Below are 12,190 nucleotides of genomic sequence, written 5' to 3' on the forward strand. Positions count from 1 at the left end.
AATGCACTTATGACGTATCAAGCGTATTACGAAGAATATTTGTTCCACTGTCGGCACATAATGAAAAATTAATTCCTGCCTAATTTCGAGATTGAAGAATTTCGGCGGCAGAAAAGAAAGGCAAAGGTGTGGTACAGGTACGTAAATACGAGGCACCAATATATATACACATATACGTTTTCAGTGATGTAAGTCACGATTAGAAATTGACAATCAGATATATTAACTGAAGGAAGGTATGGAATACAACCTGAGTATAATATACATAGTTGTATCTACGTAAAATACGTAATTTGGGGGAATATGTATCAGCATAGAAGCTCTTCGCAAATTGATTAATTATTAAATATACCTATACGTACGTATGTCACATATGTACATATACTGCACGCACATACGTATATGTATATATGCATTCGTAGTTATTTACCTGCAGCAGAAGGAAGAGTGCGAGAGGCAGATAATACGTTGATGACGTAACGCGGCTTTACAACGCCGTATAATTCCCCCGTGTTGTATACCCGCACAGTCCGCAGAGTGTTCAATATTCGTCGGAGGATGAATTAGTCTGTAAACCTTGTGTAATTTCAGTCGGAGATTTTTCAAACCTTTGATCTTTTTTCTCTTCTCCTGTTTTAATCGAACTTCTCTCCCTTTCTAAATCAATACTTCGTGATTCGGGCGGCGGTCGTCCTTCGAAAGATGGTGTTTTATTTTTTTTTTTTATTTTTTTTTTTTTTTTTTAATAAAAGTTCACGAATACAATTGTCGCTGGTAAATTAAACGACGAAACATTCAAAACAACACCCGGGTTTCCGCCCATCGAACAACCTATACACAGCATAAGACGTATATTGTTACCAACAGATATGAATATATACGCGTATACGCGGCACCGTTCACGAAAGAATCGAATCACCGACAATTATTCACGATCTGCACCGTACGTGCGTAAATATATTTATTCCATGGCATGGAATCGCGGTTATGTGTGGGTGTCTCTGCAGTGGTGAGATACAGGTATACAAGCACGTGTGTATTAAACGTGAATTCACTACAACGTCATCGCACTAATCAACGAGGCGCGAATCTCTCACCCGCAAGATTCGATTATACACACATTCGACTACACATGCGTCACTGTAATATTCATCACCGCAGCACCGACTTCCTAGTATAATGCGATATTCCTGGTCACTGTAACTCTCGTTAACGCCATGCGGTGTTGTTCACCAGCCGGGATGAATTCCGGTTACGGGAACCGCACGCTTCCCGAAGGAGGGTGAAAAATTGCGAGGAGACGGGCTCGATCAAGTATCAACGGAAAATCGGCATCGCCGATTAAATTTGCGGAAGCCAAAGTCGCGAACGAGCGAACGAGTTGTTATATCCGAGACCGAACCAATACTGGATAACTGTATATCAACGTGCAGGCAACAGGCTTTCTCTCCCACCTTGTGTCCGCCGACGGGTCTCACCTCTTTCGTCTTTGCTTTCATTTTTATCCAATCCCCTCGAATATGTACGGGGACCGAGAGATTTTGCTCTTTTTTTCATTTTTTTTTTCTTTTGTTTTTTTTATCTCTATACGATCGGCGAATCGTCTTTCCTACGCACACCCCTCATCTTGCACTTACCGCATTCCTCTATGCCCGATAATACTAAGCCCAAATTTTATACCATCTCCCTGTGTTTTCAGGCCCGGTATAACGCATCGTACCTATGCTCGATGTACCGAGTGTTCGGTTTGGTATTGGATTATAAGTCCGGTGTAGAAAGGGATTTTTAACTTTTTACCCGAGTTCCATCGGCTGGCGGTATATATGTAGCGTTGAATAGTCACCTGATTTACCTGCCGAACACGAATACCAACGGAGAATAACGAACTTTGCCGAATAGTCTCTTGAGCGTTTGACTCTATACTTAGGTCTGGTGGTTGTATACGATTAAGGATACAAGCAAAGTTTTTACATATTCGTAAACATGCCGAAATCGTAGAGTCTTTTTTAAAACCCATTTCCGTGCCCGTTGTATAAATAGACGACGAAAAATACAAGTGGCGAAATTTTTAATTACCATACACTACATTCCGATCGATCGATAGCAGTGAGATGTGCCAATTTATCCCCCTTATGTCACATCGTTCAATATATCAATTGATTATTCACTGGTAAAAATTTAATTCCGATTTTCATTCAACGGTGAAATTTCATCCGAACGGAATCGGCTCGACTTTTACAGAAGACGACAAAGTATGTTATATGATAAATGGAAAGATCTACTGCTTTTATTATTTATTATCAAATTTTCGAAGTTACAAACCGCTTTGAAAACAATTTGCTATATTGTGAGTTACGCAAAGTAAAGGTTTCCAAGGTTGCTTGCTCGAAGATTTTTCATAATATCACAGTTTCCAGTTTCGAATTCATCCCGGTTCAAAAACGTTATTCGTATCAAATTCAATGCGATAGTCATCTTCGCTGGCATTTAAAAATGCGAAGGTACTCACAATTAACAGAGTCTTAATTCTGACGGTTACATTTGACTTACAGACTTCAAGGTCAGAAAATGATTGAATTCTACGAATTAGAATAATTTCAAAATATATTCAAAGTAATCTCACCCATTTTGTTGCCACTTCTTCTCCGTACCCTTAAACATATCGTTCGGGATTTGATGCACTGTAAAAGAAAAAAAGATAAAGTATGAGTGATTCTAACAATGTGTAAACAATGATTTTCATTGATACACTACGACATCACATACCATTCGTATCGCTAATTATCTCTACAATATAACCGGTTTATTCGTCTTTAATCGAATTCTCGACCTATTCGGCCGGTTTTATTTTTTTTCTTGCACATTTGCATATACGTGAAGTTGAAAATTGAAAAGTTGCGAAACGTTGATATAGTGTAAATTCCGTTATATTTCAGAGGCCTTCGAATCGCAGGAAGGAAGTCAATAGAGAAAATAGTGCCTAATGAATAAGCAGGAATTTCAAACAGCTTATACTTACGCGGTCGAATGGATTCCTCAAACAATCTTTTCACGCTGAAGGTTTCTTCGTTGTTATTACTGACCATGCAAGGTTAACTCGCATGCGACTTTTACTTTGCATATATGTATATTCGCACTCGTTAGTTTGCAGATAGTAAGGACGCCGCGTGTTATTATATCCGTAGACCAAAATATATCTAGAGAGGCTTAGATATGTGACGAACTTTGCGAACGTAACTTGGGCTATAGTCGTTAGGAAAATCCGAAAACCAGAACGTATCGGTACGTATATTGAAGAGCGTAACTGTTGTACCGATTTATAATTGATCTAAATATCATTCCAGGTGACGATGAGTAAAAAATTAACGCTTGTGAAGGAAGAATTGATTTTATGCCGATATCGAGATATTTGTGATAATCTCTATCACTAGCCAATTTACTGTTTTACACATTTCTAAGGGTTGACATCTTCAGATCAACTTTCCAGACATGTCAACATCGACGTGTGTTCACAGGTAACAAGTGCGGGTGCACTTTATAAAAAAAATTGAGAAACGGTGGCGATATTTGCGTGCGCAAAGTATAATTATGCAGGATGCATGTAAATACTGGAAGGAAAAAGCTTATCTCCCTGAAAGCGTAATATATCAGTGCTATTTACGTACGTTCGTACATGTGATACGGGCGTTCGGGAGGAAACACCGGCATACTTATTCCGTATTTCTGTTGTATTTAATCGACGTAAGGCATGCAGCTTTCCCATGTTAACACTTTCGTGTAGAACTTCGACTGTCGTAGTTCGAAAACAAACCGCTAGAGTATGCCACCAAATGTACTCCGACGGTAGTTATAATATCGACTTTGTTATACCCGAGTCGTTTCTTTTCTAAGGTACTCGTACAATGATTGCCCAATTTTACTCCGCTATTATGCGAAAAACACGAACGCCCGTCCACAAACGATTGTGTCTAAATATTTGTACCATGTTAAAAGGACTTACATCTTTGTCGTTTAAAAATGTATCTATTTCTCATCGTTACGGTAAGAAAGAAAAAGTATAACGTTCGACTATTCGATCAATCGAATGCAAGTTGAATTTTTATTTCAAAGGAAGCTACCATCGTAATGATATGATGAAATTTTACGCATAACTGTGAAAAGAAACTCATCGTCAAAATTGTTTTTATTTCTGTTATCGAATTAATCAAAACTGACAGAAACAGCAGCTTTATCACACGAATACTTCTAACAAAATTAGTTTCAATCTGCTGTTCGTTATTATCTCTGAATTGTCCCAGGTAGCGCAATTGTCGAAACACGTATGACTAATTAGTTAATTTACAGTCGAATCGTACGTACGTCATTAACTGAAAATTGACAACCTAGCAGAAATTCGTGAACAAATTGTTGACTTGAGATAGTACATGAGCACCTTTACGGTATCTGTCACCACCGGAATAGGCAACCGAAGTGATACGATCAATTAAGTTTGGCGACAGTTCAGGTAATATAGGGCTAATAACCGGGTAATATAGGGTAATATGAGAATCAAGCTCGTAGTTAGCAGATCCCTACATTACCTAAGCTATCGCCAACCTAAATTGAACGTGTCGTCACTTCGGTTGCCAATTCCGGGGTCGACAGATACCGTGAAGGTGGGTGTACAACAAACGAAAAGTACGATCATTTTCGTTTCCAGTTTCAGTTTTGCCATTTTGCCACCGGCTGTTGTAAAAATGTCTTGCGAATAATGAAAGAAGTTGGACAATTTTTCTCTATGCATATGAGAAGAAAACTTGGAAAGTTAACTTACTGTTAACAACACATGCTCAAACGTCGATTAGTTTTCATTACTCAAATCATTGGCATAAATTCTAATTCAGTATTAATACAACCGATAAAACTTCGGTTAGCTATAGTTGTGAAAAACTAATCATCCGTAGTAAAATAGAAAAGTGTAGTTCATGTACGTAGCATTTTTTTTCAAGTGTCGGAAGTCTTTAAATTCGGAGGATATTTTTGCAGTCTAAAGCTTTGCAGTGGAGAAGTTTTTATTTGGATAAGCGAAAGGTCATGTTTAATAAACCTTCAGCGGATAAATTGAACATGTTCGATAAAATGAATAAGCGCCTAATCTACTAGATTTTGACAGTTTTGGTAAGTCCCTTTTTGATGAAATGGTTGATCAACTCAATTTTATTTTTCCAAAACTTCACCCAACTTATAAAGTAATTAGTAGTAATTCAAATTCCCTGCAATAAGAATGTACGATAAATCTAACGAATCACTTTTCAATTTTTTATACTTTCACTATAAGTCCTGGTTTTAAAGAACCGAATTTTTGTAATAAACCTTAAATGTAACACACTCAAATTCAATCCTTGCAAGTGCTCTGACAAAAACTTGAATAATCGGACAGAATACCTGATGAATATGTTGAATGACTTCTGAGTGCGTTGCGTTTTCCAAAGTGCGACCGTTCACCTCTAGTATCTCGTCACCGACCTCCAGGTTGTCCGCGTTGTCAGCGGGTGACCCTATAATTGAATAAACAATCGTTTAATTGTTGTTGCAATTTGCTAGTGATCGATCACTTACTACTTCATTGTTATCGCAACTAATGGCATTTCACATGTGTGCGCGTAAATATGCGCGTATTCGATTGTTACGATAGCGAATTAATTCGACGAAATTCAAGTTTTAAATTTCATACTGGAACTAAACATAACTGAATCGTACACCTGCAATAAACATCAAATCATTGAACAAATCTCTTTTAATTTTGAATCATTGGTCAGCGTAATTTTTATTCAATTACACCATTACAGACGAAAACATGTTTGAGTCATACCGCAATGTTTCATTGTAAATTTTACACAGATTGATTCAACTACAAGAGGAAGCATCGAAAGCCATCTGAATCATTCATAAAGTTATTTACATAATTTACAAGTATGATCGGGATGTTCTGCAATGGTTTTTGCACCTACAATACACCTGCAGCATAACAATCAGAATCGAGTAGGTACAATGTATAAAATTTGCGGTGAAAATACTCAACTTTACTCGGTTCAGTAAAATATTTTCGTCGAAGCTAAAAGAAAACTATGCATTGCTATTTTCATTACGTCCCGAAAGTCTGTTTATTTTGTGTCGGGGTTTGACCCATTTGCTGAGCTGAGGCTTTGAAATTTGGACGGTTTGAATGTCGGGTTCGCGCTGATACAATCGAATGCAGGCTGTGAGCCAAGACTTTGATTTCGTATAGCATCTGATCACTGTGTTTCTATGGTAACGATTCAATAGCGTGTTATTATACCTATCCACATTCATACGTATCCTTAATGGGCGTTATCTAAAACCTGTTGTGTGTATACGCGTCGCGCACGTATCAGTTAGATAAATAAATATGCTTTGTCAATACGTAATGTTTGAATACACTCGAAAAACGTATCCATATTTAGTGTTTCATTCTTCCTTTCTTCCTTCCTTCCTTAACAGAGACACGCGGATCGACAACGAAATATTAGATATACCAGAATTGGAAATGAGATGTTCTCGATTACGTATAAACTCACGTATGTAAAACATGAATGTTGATGTATAAAACTTTCCTAGAAATATCCTTAGTTTTTGTGCAGATTGACTTTGAATCCATCAAAAAATACACCTTTGCGTTTTCTGACCAAGGGTAACTTGAAAACGGGATAGGCCATTCTTTGACGTACCTTTTATCCGCAAGTTATTTAAGGCCTGTCAAAACACTGGATATGGTAGAAATATGTTTCACAGGTAGATTCAAAGTTTTGTGTCTAACAATTTGTAACCGAAAAAACATCCAGTTTCATTTCTAGCAAGTAAAACGAACGTTTTCTTTGATTTATCGTCGATGATTGTAGCGTTATCAAAAACTTACCGTATAATTTGACTTTTCCGTTGTGATTCATCAAGATGATGATGTATCCACCGAGGTCCACCATCTTTTCGGTATTATTCCCCCAATATTTTTATTAAAAGGACACCTCACATCTGTTACACGTATCTAAGATTTGTTTTTAATGACTGCGTATATTCTTGTTTATCGAGTATCACAACAATTCATGATTAATCGTCGAGGGTTTTATTGTATTGTTGTCATTGAAGTTGTTTTTACCGCTGTAGATACTGTTGCTGGTTACATCGTGTTGTGCGATTGGTGTTACTTCTGTCGTTTGATTCGATGAGTTGAGATAAAGATTTTTAGCATAAGGTGGTTTAAAACGCTTGTTACCCTTTGCGAAAATACAATCTTTTATAATATGCATAGAACTTGTGTGTTGTATGTATTTATTACTAATGTACGATAGTCAAGATGATCTTAATCTTATAACGGAGCTATTATTAACAGTACAGTTTAAAATTTGATCTTCAAAGACGTTTATTTAAGACACTTGCCCTACCGACACACAATTGGATATAGTTGGTACTCATAGTTATATTATAATACGGATTTATTATGTTTCGACTCTTTTCTAAATATGATCATCCCCTCTTCGGAGACTAATAGAATATATACTAAGGCAATTCGCATCAACGATCACTTTTCAATTCTATAAACATTATTCGTTATGTAATTATTTAAATACGAATTTGGCACCCGCGATTCGAAAATCCTCAGGGTTATATGAAAGACAGGTTTCCTTGATTTATATTATTAACGGCCGACTGCGTTTTCAACTGCTGTATATTCAGGTTATATTTTTCCCGAACATATGAGATCATTTATTTAGCAATTGTCATTTGAACGATATAACTACTTCGGGCACTGCGGGGCCCCAGATTTGGGCCCCTTCACATCTCGTTGCCCATCGGTATGCAAAGTTATTCGGAATTTAAAATTTCACTTTTTCGGTTAACTCTTATTGATTTTTGATTCGATTAGGTTTGTTTTCTTTATTGTGTCTACTATGGCCATCTTTTATTCTTGTCATTATCTCCGTTATCTGCTGGCTTTTATCATTGCACAGTTGAGTCATTCATTTAGAATTCAATTTAAGTACGCCGTTTAACGCCGATAGTAATGTAACACGGTGCGATAGATTTAACAAATTTGTACAATCGTTCAAAACTGTTCTTCCCGATGGGTGTACACCCATTCTATCGCGGTTATATCCCGCACCGCACTTACTTTGAATTTTCATTTTTGATCTGTCTCACAATCCCCAGTTACTGCTCCCGTTTATCCCGCAACACTTTCACCCAATCTTTTTATCGACAAATTCAATTGTTCCACTATTATTTTTCTCATCTTGCCGCTCGACCGCCGTCACCGCGCTCCGTTTATCCCTAATTTCCACACATATAGGTGGAGATTGCGAAGAAACCGCCTTCTAACACTGAGATTCGTCCCGAATGCACGACGGAGAGGTGAGCCGAGAGATCAATATAGGGGACCCGATGCTGCCAGTCTGGCTCTGCCGCTGCCTCCTCCTAGGGGATGCTTTCGAGTCGAGACTCGATACGGCGCATCGGCCTCACTAGCCCGTCTGCGTCATTCGGGTTTATCGAAACCCTCTCGAGAAAACCACCCTGATTCAACTCCTCAAATACCATTTCCATCCTACTCGATAAAATTGACCGAATTTCCCGTATAACTATTAGGGCGAGTTCACCATAAAAAAAAGATACTACTCGTACTAGTATATATACTGTTTTTTTATCATTTACTCTCGTTATTTCTGTTAGTTTTTTTTTTTTACATGCTCCAGATTTTTGCAACGTGTTGAGAATGCCATTCGCATTGACTTGGATAAAAAAATTACAAATCAGTTTATTAAAAAATGATAACGGATACCTGTACATAAGGTAAGAGGTATAGTTTTTATGTATCTGATATGATATAAGGTATATAATATTAACGAATTGTTATTGATAACTATGTCATCGGAATATCTGCCTTAGTCTCTTCATATGTATACAGTTTTTAGGCGAAGGATTATCAATATATTTATAACCTGTCAATAACTGTGGCTCTTGCCTCATTATTTTTCTATATTTTTATTATTATCTTTTTTCTCGGCCATTTTTATCTTTCCTTTATTTTTTATATCGCCGCGATCGACCAACACACATTTCATTCCGTGTGGATGGGTAATTATTTTCTGTCTCAGTTAACTCGAGAGCACCCAGCCTGGGACTATAGCTAGCATGGGCACGTAGACACTTGTAAATGAGACGAGACACTTGGAAAATGCTACGGATGCTCCAATTTGAGGACCCTTACTTCTGACTTGTTGCTTTATACAGGATGTAGAAGGCAACAACAAACGCTTGCTGTTTTTAAAAATTGTCGTTCTTCTCGAAAACTGGGTTAATTGTAATATGTTTTTAATGAGACAGATTATATAGTACCACATAACAATTCATGTAAATTATCCATACAATTTTGAATCCAAAATGATCAGTTGTGATATTTTATCGTTTGGGATGTCTCGTTAATTGTGAGTTCGAATTTCCAAAAATTTTCATTATTTTCGAGTGAATCGCGTATATTCATGGCGCAGATCCATTTCTGATTTCAAGCTCAAACCATAGCATGGTTCAATAGTTATATGCAATTGTTCACTAACACACTTGCATAAATGCTTTATGCATTGTTGTTTTCTTACACGCGTAAATTACATTTTCAAACCGACGAAAAATAATGTCAGTCATGTTGTTATTTGTCACATCTAAAAGCAATTATATCGTTATTGGAATCATAATAAAAGCATTTGAGTATTTATAGTTGTTGCCTTCGATTCATTATTCTACAGTTGTTTAACCGTCCGATTTGAATACTAAGATTAAGTTCAGCTAAATGTGAACAAGACATTTGCAACAAAATATTTTTTTTTATTTATCCTGAAACGATTTGTTGACTAAATGACGTGTACTTCGTTTTTCAATGGCTGTAATTACTTATTCATTCGATAAACAGATCAATTCAATTTTCCATATGTAATTCTTCAGTTCTGTTTTCAATTTCAAAACTGATAACTATGTAAAGATCTTACACTTACATTAAAAATATAAAGAACATCAATGACTAACTGTACAGTTAGAGAGCATGATTCTCTATAGCGCCATGTCGTTAAACTGCTCACCCTGGGTTACTCTTCGTAATACAAGGAGACTATAATACAGGAGTGTGCTCGACCGAAATCTGTGGCGCCCAGCGGAGGGTGACTTCATGGAGTATTTTTTCGATAGATTCCGTTGTAGTGCTCGTCGGTGATATTAGCAACTTCAAAGTATTTGATGGCAAGATAAAAGTTAGTAAGCAATTCATCGGTAACGTTGGATTTTCTATCTTCGTGGAAAAATTGGGATGGAAAAGAATAAGATATTGATTTCACCTGTGTACAGTTGGCCTACGGCCTTTGAATTTGTTAAAAACATGTACGCCAAATAGTTGCTCCTTAATTGCCCTTAATTACACCACAATTTTTATCATTTACTCCTTCGCGCTTTTCAAGAAAAAACAAAAAAAAGTTTCGGTTACTTGTAGCCCAGTAAAATGGCGCCAAATTCAACGAAGTATTTGAAACAAACCAATAGTGATGCAAACCAAATGACATTTGCTTTGAATTGCTCCTTAATTGCTTTGAATTATTCTGTTAGTTTTTTGTATTACTTCTGCATGGTTTTCGAATGAATCGAGAAAAAAAACGAAGAAGAGCGTTTCGCGAGGCGAAGTGTGGTAGAATTCGATTTGATATATTGCCAAAAGGAATGGTGGTATGGAAAATCTAATGATTGCTACTAATTATTCCTGGGCCGCCCGTAATTACTCCGCAAGTCTCGTAATTTGCTCCCTGATAGTTTTCGAGCAAACTGGAAAATAACGGAGGGTCTAGTTTGGAGGTTACGTCGACGAACTGCAGAATTAAACTAATCTACAAAATAAAAATTATCAATTGGACCAAGTGCATATTACTTTTAACTGCTCCTCGATTTCTTATCAATTGTCTACCAATTTTGTCATTTGCTCCCTCACACTTTCCGAAAAAACTTGGAAAAGCGACACCGATTCGTTGGATGTAGGGATTGCAATCCCGCAATGTTTACAGCCCCGCAAGGCATTAGTGTGATTGGTGCTATTGTGGTGGGGATTGTCATGGTAGTATGACCAAACTGTGTTCCTCGTTTGTCCACTAGCTGCGCTGTCGTACTAGGGGTTGTAGATATAAAATAAACAGTTGCAGATAACCTTGTAGAGCTTCGTGGTCACGCTGTACATTCACATAATAAAACAATTTAAAAAAAATACAAATTGACAAACGAAACATTACACCAGAAAATTTAACAATACTATTATAATATTATATTATAAAAACGGTAAAGGGATTTTACGTGCGTCGACCACGTGCAAGATAAGCACTCTCCCACTACACTACTAGTCGATACTACATTGACTGAGTATGTATATCTTCAGTCAACGGATGCTATAGGTATAAATTTATGTATTAGTGTCTCAAATGCCGTTTGCCTCAGCTTAGGATTCACAGTTTGTCTGACAATTAATGAGTTCAACTTCTTTTGACGATAAAAAATAACTGTTCTTGCTACTAATTGAACGGTAAAAAATATGGTTACATCTGAAAATGTTATGATATTTATTACCGCAAAATGTATGTACATTGTACATGCTCGGTATACATATATCAAATAAATCATCACTATAACCCTACGCGTATTTCGTCTGGAAAGAGAAATATTAGGTTTTAATGAACATTGCACTTATTTTTGATTGATTAAAAATACTGTTTACATTCTGTAATAGCACAGCTGTTCAAAGCTACCTCTTGAACACGATCTTATACACAGGTCTGGCAACTCCTACGCTGGGAGCACGGTCTTACATGCAGGTCCTGCAACGAACTGAAATTTGAGTGGTGGGGGTAGCCGAGTTATTGTTTAGATTTTTTTTGCCACTACTGGCCACCACGCAGCGCTGTCAGTTATTCATAACATATGAGTGACGTTACAACGTAAGGTTAGCTGTAGATGAGTATCAGAGATTGGTTAGGGTTCCGCCAAATAATGATAATAAGCTTATGAATAACTCGTAGCGTTGCTCCTGTGGCCATAAGTTGTACTTTTGTTTCGGACGTGAACTGACCACCCCCCACCACGTCCGTTACAAGACCTGTATGTAAGACCGTGGCTG

At 37.1% G+C, this 12,190-nt stretch overlaps 1 protein-coding gene across 1 annotated transcript in view; it reads right to left on the reverse strand.

Annotated features, from left to right (window-relative positions):
* The window catches only part of LOC107219230 (protein PALS1), a 70,058-nt gene extending 61,634 nt beyond the window's left edge, over positions 1-8,424 (reverse strand). Inside the window, exons 1-3 of the mRNA XM_046743938.1 lie at positions 6,917-8,424; positions 5,425-5,537; positions 2,624-2,681 (exon numbers count right to left, since the gene is read on the reverse strand). Coding sequence (XP_046599894.1) covers positions 2,624-2,681; positions 5,425-5,537; positions 6,917-6,980 — 235 coding nt within the window. The 5' untranslated portion in view covers positions 6,981-8,424. The remainder of the gene's footprint in view (positions 1-2,623; positions 2,682-5,424; positions 5,538-6,916) is intronic.
* Between the last annotated feature and the right edge of the window lie 3,766 nt (positions 8,425-12,190).

This window comes from Neodiprion lecontei, chromosome 6 (assembly GCF_021901455.1).
Source record: "Neodiprion lecontei isolate iyNeoLeco1 chromosome 6, iyNeoLeco1.1, whole genome shotgun sequence".
Taxonomy (NCBI): domain Eukaryota; kingdom Metazoa; phylum Arthropoda; class Insecta; order Hymenoptera; family Diprionidae; genus Neodiprion; species Neodiprion lecontei.